Raw genomic sequence first — 15,706 nt, forward strand, 5'->3', positions numbered from 1 at the left:
CGTTCCGTAGCTTCTCACGCTAGTCACGGTGCTCCTGAGCTCACGGTATCCTTGATGTTGCTTATCTTGCGCATGGACTACTCAGTTTGTATATTTTCTTATTTTTTTCATAGTTCCACACAACTTCTTCCCGTTTTCTTGATTGATCTGTGTTCAGTTTTTCAAGGCCTATCCACTGAGCCAACTTATAACTAAATCTGAGGGGGGTGAGTTGGGTAGATTCCCTTGTGAGCAATAATCAGTTTATTGGGTGTTCCAACAGAAGTGGTTCATTCATGAACTGAAGAGGTTTGGCATGTGACTATCATAAGTTAGACTGTTAACAACTTGAAAATTGAGGGGCTCGGCAATAAACATTGGCAAGGAACAGTCTGCGAGAAACAGAGATATTAATTGTAAAATGACAGAGATGGCATGTTTCATTCGCAGCAGTAAAACGTTCCACGAAAAATCGATAGATGACACTGCTTTGTCAACTTTCAGATTTTCGCTGTTGGCAGCTTTTTCGATTTGTGTGCAAGTAAACAATGGTAAGTGCCAAAAACATGGTGGCAAGTGAGAGTGAAGTGTCCAATGTTTGTGTGAAAAACAAGCTTTTCAGTGAGTTTTTGAACGAGTGTGTAGATGACCTGGATACTTATGACTCTGATAAAGACCCGGATTATGTTCCTGAAGATGAAAGCACCTCCAGAGTTGTTGATAATCAGATAAATATGAATATTTATTTCTGTAAGTAAACAGTGTTAAGTTGCATCCCTTAACATTATTTACATGAATTTACTTGACAATTTGATACCAATAATGTTAAGAGCTACCCTTAACATTACTTATTGCCACAATAAGAAATATGTATTAGTTTTCTATGAAGTATTAAGGTATCTGTAAATGTAGCTATGTGTTAATACCTAGCCTTCTAATAGCAATCAGTATTAAGTTACGGATCTGTTATCATGGAGTTTCTCTATTCCACATGCTTACCTTTTTCAAGATTTTTTTTCTAGAGATGATGTGTGGGAGAATGTCAATTTATATGTTACATAATGAAAACTACAGTGGATGTAGAGTTTTAGGCATTTCATTATTAGAACTGTGCAGATTGTTAATCTTATGAATCTGATTTTTTTGTAAGTTCAGATGCTTCTTGGAGGTGGATGTTCCACCGAAGATACATGCAGTAGTGACAATGATGAAGCAGACGCTAAACATGTTAACAATCAACAGAGCATACGGAAAGGACGAAAGAGGCTAAAATGTGGCAGTGTGCAAGAGCAGATAAAGAAAAACAGGAATGAAGAAAAGCAATATACGAAGTACAGAGGTAAGGGTACAGCTGTTGCAGGAAAAAGGATATGCCCACCATGCGAATGCCCTAAAAAATGTTTCCAGCTTATCAAAGAAGTAGATAAACAAAGAATATTCTGAAATTTCTGGGAAATGAATTGCTATGATACTCAAAATGCTTACCCACAAGGTTGAGTGCGATCAAAAACTGTTATCCGAAAAAGATTAAACAGGGGATATCTAGACACAGTCAAGCAATTCTATATACAGTGAAAACTGCCGGAATGGATGTCATTGTTTGCAAAATTGCATTTTTTAACATTCATGGACTTCAGAAAAATTGAAGGTGTGTGGAGAATATCGTGAAACGATTGAAAAATGCTTCCGTTCCACCTATTTCTGATGGCAGAGGTAAGCAGACCAGTCATCCTAGAAAATATTCAAAGGATGTCATCAATGATGTGAAAGCATTTATTCACAAACTTCCAAGTATAGGAGTCACTACACTTGAAAAGATCCATCGCAAGAGTACTTAAGTATGGAATATTCCATGCAGCTCTGTTATGACAAGTACATCAAGGAATGTCAGTCGGCAAGCAAAAATTCTGTTTCTATAGACAAATTTTGATGAATATTTACCGAGGAATTCAATATAAGTTTCAAGACCTCTAAAATGGGACACCTGTCAACAGAGTGATTCAATTGAAGTAGCAATCAAGCATGCTGAGAACTATAAAAATGAAACTGAAATACATTCCTTGTGAATAAAGCAGGAGAGTCACCATCAAAAAGCAGAAGCTGGGGAATCTGCAATACATGAAGCAATGAAAGTAGCAAATCGAGACCAAAATGTTCATGTAATCATGTTCGATTTGCAACAGACACTACCCACGCCTAAACTGACTATATTTTATAAGCATAAAATATGGTGCTATAATTTTAGTGTCCATTCTTGAGCAGATATCCAAGGACATCTTTTTCTCTGGGACGAAGCAACAGCTAAAAGGACACAAAGATGTATTTTGAAAAGAATGACATCAAATGTGATAAGTTGATTGCATTTTCTGACAATTTTGCCAGACAAAACAAGAACTGGACCTTACTGGCGTTTTGGCTATAACTGTTAAAGTCTGGTTGTTTCAGATACATCATGCACACCTTTCCCAAGGCTGAACACAGTATGCTACCTATTGACAGAGACTTAGCTCAGGCAGAGAAAAATGTCATCTCACGTTATCATAGTGTTTACGAACCTGATCACTGGGAAGAATTTCTAAGAACATCCCAGTGAAAGAAGCCATTCAAGGTAACTCGTATGACTCAAGTGTTTCTATAGCATCTCTGCACTGAAACAGCTGTTCCACCAACCACAAAACTGCTCAAAGCAAATTCAGTATTAGAAATTGTGCTCGACTTGTATTTTCTGCTGAGCTACAAAGTCCCATGCCAACATAAATGTTTAGTGGTACATACAATGGTTGCCTAGAATCTGTTGCCTTATCAAAATGTGGAAGACTTGCAAGCAGTTCTTTCCTGACAGAACTTAAACTGAAATACTCTGGGCCTCTTCCTATTAAAGGAGAGAAGCTAAGACACATTCTCTCTAGCTTAAAATGGATACCTCCTGTATACCATGATTGGCACAAATCATTCCAGACAGAAAGAGGTACTGTGCTTCAGCAACAAGAAGACAAATAAGAAAGACAGACAATCATGTACTTAAAAAACAATGGTTTAAGTAAACTAATAATGTTAAGTAAATGCATTGAGAATAAAATGTTTTCACATAAAAAATGTTAAGTTAGTGTGTTGAGACTACAATGTTTTGAGTAAATAATGTTAAATACATCTTCCTGAAATTTAGAACAACCCCCCCCCCCCCTCCCCCGTGTTGATATTACATACTAAACTGCTGATACTGTGCAATACAGAAATGCTGTACCTGGAGTAGGGAAAAAAAATGAAACAACAACAACAACTTGTATGTATTTCAGATATCTGATTTATGAGATTTTATTAAAATATTTGTGGTGCGTTTTCTCAGAACTACTGATTTGTCCCTTACCATTTTTTACTGCCGAGCCCTTCAATTAGTTTCTATACACTTTTTGATGTTACAGGAATGAAACATGAAAATAGCAAAATGAAAGCTGAACTAATGAAACATATTTTGAACTGTTAATTCACAAGAGATAATCATAGAACACTAATATGATTCAGTTGTGATACCATTTCAAAGACGAGTGAAGCAGCTATCACTACTTTACTGGTGTTAAAGAGTGTCTGAAATTCCTAACCTTAACATGGCCCCTTGGCTCAAACTTGCCATTCTATGTCCAACAACTAGTAAGTTATTTCCAGTTTTATATTGCAGATCCCTTACATGAGTAGTTGTAACCAACAGTGTGAAAAGAACACAGGTTAAATAATCTATCAAAAACCTGGCAGCAGTAGGGCCTATCAGTATCACTCACTTCCAACAACAGAATTCTATAAAATATTCCGCATTCCAACATACTGGTCTAAAACCAAAATAAGCTACTTCATGGCAACCATATATGTAAAGTACGTTGTAAGTCACCATTTTAATACTGTGGGTAAAATAAGGCAGTTTTGTGTCACTATATTGTCTTCTGTATGTTAAGAAACTTAAAATATTTTACTTACAGAGTATAATAGCCGTTTGATTCACCTTATTTCTTTAATGACTAGTCTTCCCATCAATAATGAATATTCATTGTCCCATTCTAAAGTATATTTTAACATCATCATACAGTCATCAACAGTTTACAATAAAGAACTTACTGCAAACACACATGACAATGCTAATCCACTCTGAGCTGAAGTCACAGTGTCACGCAGAAGAATAACAGACAATCCCGTAAGTGTGACTATAACCACAGCTATCATGTCCATACGAAATGTGAACCAGCGAACAGAGGACCGAAATATAAGATCAGAAGCTAATGTACGATTTAACTTCAGGCAGAATCTGAAACAAAGACAACAAACATGGAAATATTACTGCTGAAAACAATGAAATAATAAACTATTCAATAAATTTTAGATTTATCTAATGAGGTAAGGACAGTCACTAGCAAAGTTGGAGTGGTCTCTGACCAGTCAAAAAAATTCTCTTGAATTGTGGGAACTGTAGCCGATATCACACATTTCTGCACCACCATCGCCCTTCTCTACTATAGCAGGTACAATCTTTGCCTGGTCTACAACGCTCACTTCATTTGTTTTATCCTGTCTATGTCACAATGTATGACTTTGGCAGAAGATGACAAATATGACAATTTGGATTTTTTAGCATCATCTGTCAGTCTACTCCTAACTAGATCTCCAATTTTCTCCTATGATCCATTTTGTGCTATCTACCAGTTTTCCCCCATAAATACTGTGTTATGTAACCTGCAAAAATAATTTTTTATGTCTCTTACATTTTAATATTATTTTCTGTTTCTCCTTGCATTGTATATAGTTTTCCATCATCATACACACACTTCCAAAACTTATGGAATACATTTTTTACCCACAAAACCTGAAAGGCACCAGCCATGAAAATGCCTATCTATGGGTAAAGTCAGTAAGATACAAGAATCTCTTGATCTTTCCAAGTTTGTCCCCAACAGAAGTATTTCATCTGCCACTTTTCATATTAATTTGGCCATAACAAGGGACACCACTTGTTCAGATGCCTCTCCATAGTTGTACCCTTAAAGAGTTATCATCTATTTTTCATGTCTTATTTTCAAGGTAGAGAGACCCCATAGCAAACAAGGTATGCCACATGCTGCCATTTCCTTATTTGTCTGGGAAATAAGCAAATGAAACCAATATGGGTACTTCTCACTGTTAGTGCTGAGGCATTCAATGAACATGTATCTACAGCATCAACATATCTAACCTATTTCTCAAATCACTTTACTCTAATAAATACACTACCTACGTACTGGAGAAACAACAGATCTGTGTCAATCATGATTCCACTAGTCAGCAGGTAAGTTCCAATTGCAGCACAAGTATTTTCCAAATATAGTAGAAGCCCAATATACTGCCGCCCCACATAATGCAGATTCATATAACACAGTATAAAGTACGTCACCCAAAATAAATATCTTTTATGGATGCGTTTTGCACTCTCAGTATATTTTAGAAACTGGAAAAAATCTTATTACAGTCTGCATGTAGCTTTTCTGCTGTTTAATTTACTGCTGCAACCATCAAGCTTTCTCACAACCATCATGTGGATCATAAATTATCACTGTCTAGATTTCTGTGATCTTATTATGCCAAAGAAACAGAAAGTATATTCTGTGACTGATAAACTAAAAATTATTAATCACATGAAGAATGGCAAAACTAAACCTAGTACATCAAGTGAGTGTGGTGTAACTGAAGGAACAATCTGGGGGTGGGTGAAAGAAGAGAATAAACTTAGATGCTTTATGAACACAGTTGAAAGTGGTGTGGGAATGGACACGAAAGGGATTAAACTAGGGAAAGACAGTGAACTTGATGAATGGTTCAAATGGCTCTGAGCACTATGGGACTAAACATCTATGGTCATCAGTCCCCTAGAACTTAGAACTACTTAAACCTAACTAAACTAAGGACATCACACAACACCCAGTCATCACGAGGCAGAGAAAATCCCTGACCCCGCTTGATGAATGCCTTTATATGTGGTTATAAAGAGCAATGAAGGTGGGCCACTTTCTGGGCCAATTATTAAAACTCAAGCTGAAAATTTTAACTCTAATTTACATTGCATAGCTTCCAACGGACGATTTTCAAGATGGAAATGTTGCCATGGAATTTGCCAAATGACCACTGAAAGAGTAGTAAGGTCTTGTGACAGCAAATCGCTTCACTGTTTCAAAATTCTACACTAAGTAATGGCAGATAAAAATTGAAATTATTATCTAGTGTATAATTGTAATGAAATGGCACTTTATTATCAATTGTTTCCAACCAGAACTCTCAATAATAATAATAATAACAGGAAATAAGATGGGTCTGAAAATAAATGAAGACACACTAACTCTCCTCTTTATAATGAATAAATTAGATAGTCATAAGTTGAAACCTCTTTTAGAAAGCATTCTGTTATTTGGAATCAGCAGCAATTAGTATAAAATGCTAAAAATCAAATAAAAACAGCCTTGATCATGTTTTTATATTTTTATTATTAGCAAACAGTTTCAGCCCTTTCCTCAGACCATCTTCAGGCATTTACCCACCACCACCAGCCATCAGCATTACCGTTCACTTACATGCATTTGTAGAATGCTTGGATGACATGTTACATTTTCACGAACTGGTTTCAAGAAGAGTTTGTTTCATCAGTAAGAAAGAACCTATGATCATTTAAGCTGAGAGAAGAAGGTCTACAACTCCTTGATCGTTGCCTAGTTCATCCAACTGCTGATGTGCTGCAATCAGAAGATAGAAAAATGAAAACTCTGTTTTTGCCAAAAAAACAAGATGGCATTAATGCAACTAGTAGGTCGGAGCATCCTATGAGCATTGAAGGCCCATTGTCACCACGAACTGCTCACTTCAATAGTAAATTCAGATGAGGAGACAGAAATGTTATTGAAATTTGTGAATCTTAAGAGTGTTGCATTTTCAGTAAGCCTGGCATGGTTAAGCATCAGTCCAGTCACTATTAGGAATTGCTGGAAAAGTGTTCCATTGAAGAAAATGCAACAAATGAATGCTGTAGTTACATAGATTAGAGCAGCAGTAACATTCTGTCTGCATGTGAGGTTCTACATTGTAATATTCATCTTGAAGACTTGAACCACACAGTAGTTGTCATCAACGAAGAACCAGTTTTGAGGATCTTAGATGACAAGGGCATTAGTGATGCTGTTCGCAATGAGAGTACCAAAGCAGCAGAGGACTGGGATGATGAAGCTGGAAAAAAAAAGTATAGACGATGTTCCCATACATGTGAAGTATACAATAATATAAATAAAGTGACTGTTGTTGTTGTGGTCTTCAGTCCTGAGACTGGTTTGATGCAGCTCTCCATGCTACTCTATCCTGTGCAAGCTTTTTCATCTCCCAGTACCTACTGCAACCTACATCCTTCTGAATCTGCTTAGTGTATTCATCTCTTGGTCTCCCTCTACGATTTTTACCCTCCACGCTGCCCTCCAATACTAAATTGGTGATCCCTTGATGCCTCAGAACATGTCCTACCAACCGATCCCTTCTTCTGGTCAAGTTGTGCCACAAACTTCTCTTCTCCCCAATCCTATTCAATACTTCCTCATTAGTTATGTGATCTACCCATCTAATCTTCAGCATTCTTCTGTAGCACCACATTTCGAAAGCTTCTATTCTCTTCTTGTCCAAACTATTTATCGTCCATGTTTCACTTCCATACATGGCTACACTCCATACGAATACTTTCAGAAATGACTTCCTGACACTTAAATCTATACTGGATGTTAACAAATTTCTCTTCTTCAGAAACGCTTTCCTTGCCATTGCCAGCCTACATTTTATATCCTCTCTACTTCGACCATCATCAGTTATTTTGCTCCCCAAATAGCAAAACTCCTTTACTACTTTAAGTGCCTCATTTCCTAATCTAATTCCCTCAGCATCACCCAACTTAATTCGACTACATTCCATTATCCTTGTTTTGCTTTTGTTGATGTTCATCTTATATCCTCCATTCATGACACTGTCCATTCCATTCAACTGCTCTTCCAAGTCCTTTGCTGTCTCTGACAGAATTACAATGTCATCGGCGAACCTCAAAGTTTTTATTTCTTCTCCATGAATTTTAATACCTACTCCGAATTTTTCTTTTGTTTCCTTTACTGCTTGCTCAATATACAGATTGAACAACATCGGGGAGAGGCTACAACCCTGTCTTACTCCCTTCCCAACCACTGCTTCCCTTTCATGTCCCTCGACTCTTATAACTGCCATCTGGTTTCTGTACAAATTGTAAATAGCCCTTCGCTCCCTGTATTTTACCCCTGCCACCTTTAGAATTTGAAAGAGAGTATTCCAGTCAACATTGTAAAAGCTTTCTCTAAGTCTACAAATGCTAGAAACGTAGGTTTGCCTTTCCTTAATCTTTCTTCTAAGATAAGTCGTAAGGTCAGTATTGCCTCACGTGTTCCAGTGTTTCTACGGAATCCAAACTGATCTTCCCCGAGGTTGGCTTCTACTAGTTTTTCCATTCGTCTGTAAAGAATTCGTGTTAGTATTTTGCAGCTGTGACTTATTAAGCTGATAGTTCGGTAATTTTCACATCTGTCAACACCTGCTTTCTTTGGGATTGGAATTATTATATTCTTCTTGAAGTCTGAGGGTATTTCACCTGTATCATACATCTTGCTCACCAGATGGTAGAGTTTTGTCAGGACTGGCTCTCCCACGGCCGTCAGTAGTTCCAATGGAATATTGTCTACTCCGGGGGCCTTGTTTCGACTCAGGTCTTTCAGTTCTCTGTCAAACTCTTCCCGCAGTATCATATCTCCCATTTCATCTTCATCTACATCCTCTTCCATTTCCATAATATTGTCCTCAAGTACATCGCCCTTGTATAGACCCTCTATATACTCCTTCCACCTTTCTGCTTTCCCTTCTTTGCTTAGAACTGGGTTTCCATCTGAGCTCTTGATATTCATACAAGTCGTTCTCTTATCTCCAAAGGTCTCTTTAATTTTCCTGTAGGCGGTATCTATCTTACCCCTAGTGAGATAGGCCTCTGCATCCTTACATTTGTCCTCTAGCCATCCCTGCTTAGCCATTTTGCACTTCCTGTCGATCTCATTTTTGAGACGTTTGTATTCCTTTTTGCCTGCTTCATTTACTGCATTTTTATATTTTCTCCTTTCATCAATTAAATTCAATATTTCTTCTGTTACCCAAGGATTTCTACTAGCCCTCGTCTTTTTACCTACTTGATCCTCTGCTGCCTTCACTACTTCATCCCTCAAAGCTACCCATTCTTCTTCTACTGTATTTATTTCCCCCATTCCTGTCAATTGCTTCCTTATGCTCTCCCTGAATCTCTGTACAACCTCTGGTTCTTTTAGTTTATCCAGGTCCCATCTCCTTAAATTCCCACCTTTTTGCAGTTTCTTCAGTTTTAATCTACAGGTCATAACCAATAGATTGTGGTCAGAGTCCACATCTGCCCCTGGAAATGTCTTACAATTTAAAACCTGGTTCCTACATCTCTGTCTTACCATTATATAATCTATCTGATACCTTTTAGTATCTCCAGGGTTCTTCCATGTATACAACCTTCTTTCATGATTCTTAAACCAAGTGTTAGTTATGATTATGTTGTGCTCTGTGCAAAATTCGACCAGGCGGCTTCCTCTTTCATTTCTGTCCCCCAATCCATATTCACCTACTATGTTTCCTTCTCTCCCTTTTCCTACTCTTGAATTCCAGTCACCCATGACTATTAAATTTTCGTCTCCCTTCACAATCTGAATAATTTCTTTTATTTCATCATACATTTCTTCAATTTCTTCATCATCTGCAGAGCTAGTTGGCATATAAACTTGTACTACTGTAGTAGGCGTGGGCTTCGTATCTATCTTGGCCACAATAATGCGTTCACTATGCTGTTTGTAGTAGCTTACCCGCATTCCTATTTTCCTATTCATTATTAAACCTACTCCTGCATTACCCCTATTTGATTTTCTGTTTATAACCCTGTAGTCACCTGACCAGAAGTCTTGTTCCTCCTGCCGCCGAACTTCACTAATTCCCACTATATCTAACTTCAACCTATCCATTTCCCTTTTTAAATTTTCTAACCTACCTGCCCGATTAAGGGATCTGACATTCCACGCTCCGATCCGTAGAACGCCAGTTTTCTTTCTCCTGATAACGACATCCTCTTGAGTAGTCCCCGCCCGGAGATCCGAATGGGGGACTATTTTACCTCCGGAATATTTTACCCAAGAGGACGCCATCATCATGTAATCATACAGTAAAGCTGCATGCCCTCGGGAAAAATTACGGCTGTAGTTTCCCCTTGCTTTCAGCCGTTCGCAGTACCAGCACAGCAAGGCCGTTTTGGTTATTGTTACAAGGCCAGATCAGTCAATCATCCAGACTGTTGCCCTTGCAACTACTGAAAAGGCTGCTGCCCCTCTTCAGGAACCACACGTTTGTCTGGCCTCTCAACAGATACCCCTCCGTTGTGGTTGCACCTACGGTACGGCTATCTGTATCGCTGAGGCATGCAAGCCTCCCCACCAACGGCAAGGTCCATGGTTCATGGGGGGGATAAAGTGACTAGACTTCTTTAAAGTAGTAGAATATTAATGCCTGTAACTGCCAGGCAGTGTCATAAATTATCATACTGTAGTTGATAGTGTGCTTTATATACCATACTGAAACTCATGATACTTTCTGGTTGACATCTAAGTGAAGTTTGTCCAATTGCTGACCCCTATTTGGTTATGTATCTGAAATGTTTTAGTTGTAATGTTCTTTAAATTTAAACACAGTGTGTATAATACTGCATTACGTGTTCCTCCTAAATTTCCATATATCAGGCTTCTACTTGCTGAACATTACCACAACATTTAGGGAGCAATCATACAGGGATACAACATGAACCAGTATGACCCACCCCTCTCCCCCCTACCTCACTCCCTCTCTTTTCCCAGTATTTCCGCTGGATCTATGTTCAGGCACCACCAGCTTTTTCTTTGACTTTGAAATCCTGATGATACCAGTAATATCTGGATATATGATAATGGTAAATGATTAATTTCTTGAAATATATGAAGTTATTATCTTACATAAGATTCAGCTGGTGCTTTTCAGAGTTTCCAATCCCAATCACAAATATTAAGACATGTGTCAGCAAATACCAGTTTCACACTATGTTAAGCTCACAAAAAAACTATAACATGTGCACAATGCCCTATCTCTCTGAAAGTTTCCACAGCTTTTGGATTCATAGCTGAAGTATACCTACTCCATACTAATACAAAGTTATTTACACACAGAGTACTTTGCTATAGAGTATGTCCTGTAACACAATGGCAGTGACCTCAGCCAAATGCCTTAAAACTTTTGCAGCTGCTGTAGAGTAAAAGGTAACTTGGAAGATCCCATCATTTTTAATCGCAGTTCAACTAATTACTACTGTTATCTACCTTTTTTGCAGCCAATTCTTCTTCCATACATAGCTCTTTCTACCATGTTACATGCCTTCATTTACATTTTGTTATTCTTCTATAGACCTGGGAAGAAATCTAAAAAAGTATAATCGGCCTATAAAGAACTCTTCTCACAAAATTCTTGTTCAGTCCATTCCTGATAACTGTTGCCCTATCTAGACTTCTTGCGAAACAAGGACACACTTCATTGGTCTGCATTTCATAGTAAGTTAGACATATTACTACATAATGTGCAGTTACACTGTTAAATTAGTACAACACCATATCAAACTGATAAAAGAGGATGGTTATGAGAAAACAGAGGTAGGAGGATGTATGGGATAGGTCTTGCATCTAGCTCTATTGTAGAGATACGAGCTGCAAGGTAAGGGGTTGGGGCGGGGATGGATTTCTCTCCAATATACGAAAGATCTCACTGAGGCCTTCACACACTGAAGTTACGTACCCAATACTGTACAGAAACAATTACTATGCTTTGCTTCTCCACTCACTACCACATCCCACATAATGATCGTTAGACCACAAAGAAACTCTTTCCTCATCACTCAGTACCACCCAAGATTACATATGTGCAACAGGTAGCCCTGCATTTGATGGGATAGGAGACACTTGTGGTGAGAATAGAGTAGGTGGTGGTGGTGGTGGTGGTGGTATGAAACAGGTCTTGCATCTAGGACTATTGCAGGGATATGAACCATAAGGCAAGGAGTTGGGGGCAAGAGTGGTGTAGGGATGGACAAGGATATTGTGTAGGTTTGGTGGGCAGCGGAATACCACTGTGGGAGGAGGGGGAAGGATAGTGAGTAGAATATTCCTCATTTCAGGACACAACAAAAGGTAACCAAAACTGTGGTGGAGAATATGATTCAGTTGCTTCAATCTTGGGTGGTACTGAGTGACGGTGAAGATCACCTGCATATGTATCTTAACTTCTATCAAAATTTGAAATTGTGTTTACCCCATACACCTGTCATATATTGAATTCATGGCAAATTTAACCAATGATAACATTTTGTAGAGTCCTCCATATTATGCTTAGCAATGACTGTAGCCAAAGTAGAATTGATCCTCTCCATCTGCCCACTGCCACTAGGGAGTCCTATCATCATAAAAACAAGGTTACCATTCCTTTACTGACTGGAAAATTGGGGCCTTTCTAGGGCCTGACACACATCCATAAAAAATTTAAAAAATAAATTAAAAGCTGCAACCAATTAAAAGGCATTATGAGCCACTTTAAAATACGTATTTTTTAAGTAGATTTTACAATATATGCACACTATACCACTATCTACATGCACATTAAATTATAATTAAATATTCTAATTTCGTTTCATATCTTGAGCTTCCTCCAGTTCATTAATAACATCTTCTAATCTCCTCTTTTTGGTTTTAAATCCTTATATTTCAACTACCAATGCTTTTCTTTTAGGACCTTGCATTTCAGTTCGTCTCAATTTTTTCTTTTCTTCAAGATGTAGTGTATATTTTTGCCTGGCTTTAGCAGCAGATAAATGAAGTTCCTCACTCAGTTCAAAATTAGCTGGGCCCCATTAAGTTTTAGGTGATCAGCCATTACTCTTTGGGCAATAAATGTCTCCTTTCCATATTCTCCACTTCTATTGAGTTGTTTGATGAGAAACCTTTTTCTACATCTGCTTGACCATGAGATAATATCAATAACTTTTTGATGACAATGTACACGTTTGAAAAAACTGGAGTGAAGAACTGACTTAAATTTATTATACTCTAGCAGTAGCACTTCATACTCAGCTTCTCTAACAATTTTAGCCTTCACAGGTTTTCTTAACACCAATTTCATTTTAGCGTAACAATCAAAGCGATTTAATGCCATTTGTCTTGGATCTAAAGAAGATAAGCATTGGACCATTAATAAGTTAATTGGACATTTTTCTAGCAAGTTTTTAACTGAAGAAACAAAAAATTATGAGCATCAGGTTTTAAATTAAAGATATCTTTCTCCAAGACTTTTTCCTCGGAAAGCAAATTTTTTGCTATTAAGTTTCCTAAAAAGCCAAAACTAATTTTATGAAGTTCTGTATGCATAAATTTATCTTCCAAATCAAATTTTGATAGTTTGTTCACTGAGGTGAGTTTGTCTATGCGTTCTCTTTTTATTAGTTTAAAATTCATAAAAAGGTCAAAAACAAACCTTCTTAGATCTCAGCAAAAAAGGTAGCATTGGATTACTGCTTTGATACATTTCTAAGAATGGGGTTAACATTCCGGCAACAGGTAAGAAAAAATTAAGTTTAACAGTTATCAAATTATATATTTGGCAGCGTTTTCTAGCGTCTCATAAGATTGTGAACCAGGTTTGGTGAATTGCCCCCCCCCCCCCCCCCCCCCACACACACAAGAAACAAAATGTTTCACATCCTTCTATATCTCTAACTTCTTTTCTGCTGTTGGAATATTTTCAAGCCACCTATGGCCACAAAATTTACATGGCATTATCTTACTGGTTGAAATTTTTAAGAAATCCTTCCCACACGAGGGAGAAGACTTGAACAGCCAGTATATTCCACCCTGCCACTCTATTTCTTTTCTTATAAAAATTATTAATCCCCTGCAGGGCACAGCTACCTAAATTTAGCGCCTTTTATTGAGCTCTTCATTTCAATTTCCTTGAATCATACAGAATAGTTTCCAATTAATAGCTGGACCATCCGTTGAAATCTGTATTAACTTTCGTAAGTCTATTTTATTGGTTAGAGCTTAAAATGCTTTTGTAGCATCCTCGGCAGTACTGTGAGCTAGGAAAGAAGAAGATAGATATTGTATTTCCAATTTATTCTTTACATCAACTCAGTAACAGCGGTGTAAACCCATTTGTTTGGCCTGTAAAGATTTATTTAATGCTTCATCAAAGCATAGTATGAAACTATCCACATTATCAAAATTTTACCATGTAGTATGTTCTCCAGTGTGTCTGACGAACCGGTTTCAGGCTCTGTCTCCAGCTGATACTATTCTTCGGCCGGACATGGCTGCTTGTCCTGTTCCAGAGGTTGCTCCTCAGTCTGCAAGATCCGGGTGGTCACAGACGGTGGGCTTACTGGTAGCTGGGAGCTCCAACTCAGGCACATAATGGGGCCCCTTAGGGATATGACTGCAAGGGAGGGGGAGAAAACCAATGTGCACTCCATGCGCATACCGGGGGGAGTCATTTCAGATGTGGAAAGGGTCCTTCCGGATGCCATGAAGGGTACAGGATGCACCCACCTGCAGGTGGTCACCCACGGTTGCTCATGTCGGCACCAATGATATGTGTTGCTATGGATCGAAGGAAATCCTCTCTGGCTTCCGGCGGCTATCTGAGTTGGTGAAGACTGCCAGTCTCGCTAGCGGGATGAAAGCAGAGCTCACCATCTGCAGCATCGTCGACAGGACTGACTGCGGACCTTTGGTACAGAGCCGAGTGGAGGGTCTGAATCAGAGGCTGAGACGGTTCTGCGACCGTGCGGGTTGCAGATTCCTCTACTTGCACCATAGGGTGGTGGGGTTTTGGGTTCTGCTGGATAGGTCGGGAGTCCACTACACATAGGAGGCAGCTACACAGGTAGCAGGGGTTATGTGGCGTGGACTGGGTCATTTTTTAGGTTAGATGGCTTCGGGCAAGTACAGATAGGGCAACAGCCTGGCCTCAAAGGGTGTGGGGCAAAGTCAGAACATGCAGGGACCAAACAGCAATCGGTATAGTAAATGTAAGCTGTCCAAGCTGCATTGGTAAAGTACCGGAACTTCAAGCACTGATAGAAAGCACCGAAGCTGAAACCGTTATAGGTATGGAAAGCTGGCTGAAGCCAGAGATAAATCCTGTCAAAATTTTTGCAAAGGCACAGACGGTGTTTAGAAAGGATAGATTGCATGCAATCGGTGGTGGCGCGTTTGTCGCTGTTAGTAGTAGTTTATCCTGTAGTGAAGTCGAAGTGGATAGTTCCTGTGAATTATTATGGGTGGAGGCTATACTCCACTACTGAGCTAGGTTAATAATTGGCTCCTTTAGCCGACCTCACGACTCAGCAGCATTAGTGGCAGAACAATTGAGAGAAAATCTGGAATACATTTCACATAAATTTCCTCAGCATGTTATAGTCTTAGGTGGAGATTTCAATTTACCAGATATAGACTGGGACACTCAGATGTTTAGGACGGGTGGTAGGGACAGAGCATCAAGTGACATTATACTGAGTGCACTAATCGAAAATTAC

The 15,706-nt window shown here is 38.6% G+C and overlaps 1 protein-coding gene across 1 annotated transcript in view; it reads right to left on the reverse strand.

Annotated features, from left to right (window-relative positions):
• LOC126412811 (ATP-binding cassette sub-family C member 5-like) overlaps positions 1-15,706 on the reverse strand; it is a 276,750-nt gene that overhangs the window by 55,590 nt on the left and 205,454 nt on the right. Inside the window, exon 21 of the mRNA XM_050082599.1 lies at positions 4,087-4,273. Within this exon, the coding sequence (XP_049938556.1) occupies positions 4,087-4,273 (187 nt within the window). The remainder of the gene's footprint in view (positions 1-4,086; positions 4,274-15,706) is intronic.

The sequence above is a fragment of the Schistocerca serialis genome, chromosome 1 (genome assembly GCF_023864345.2).
Source record: "Schistocerca serialis cubense isolate TAMUIC-IGC-003099 chromosome 1, iqSchSeri2.2, whole genome shotgun sequence".
Lineage (NCBI taxonomy): Eukaryota > Metazoa > Arthropoda > Insecta > Orthoptera > Acrididae > Schistocerca > Schistocerca serialis.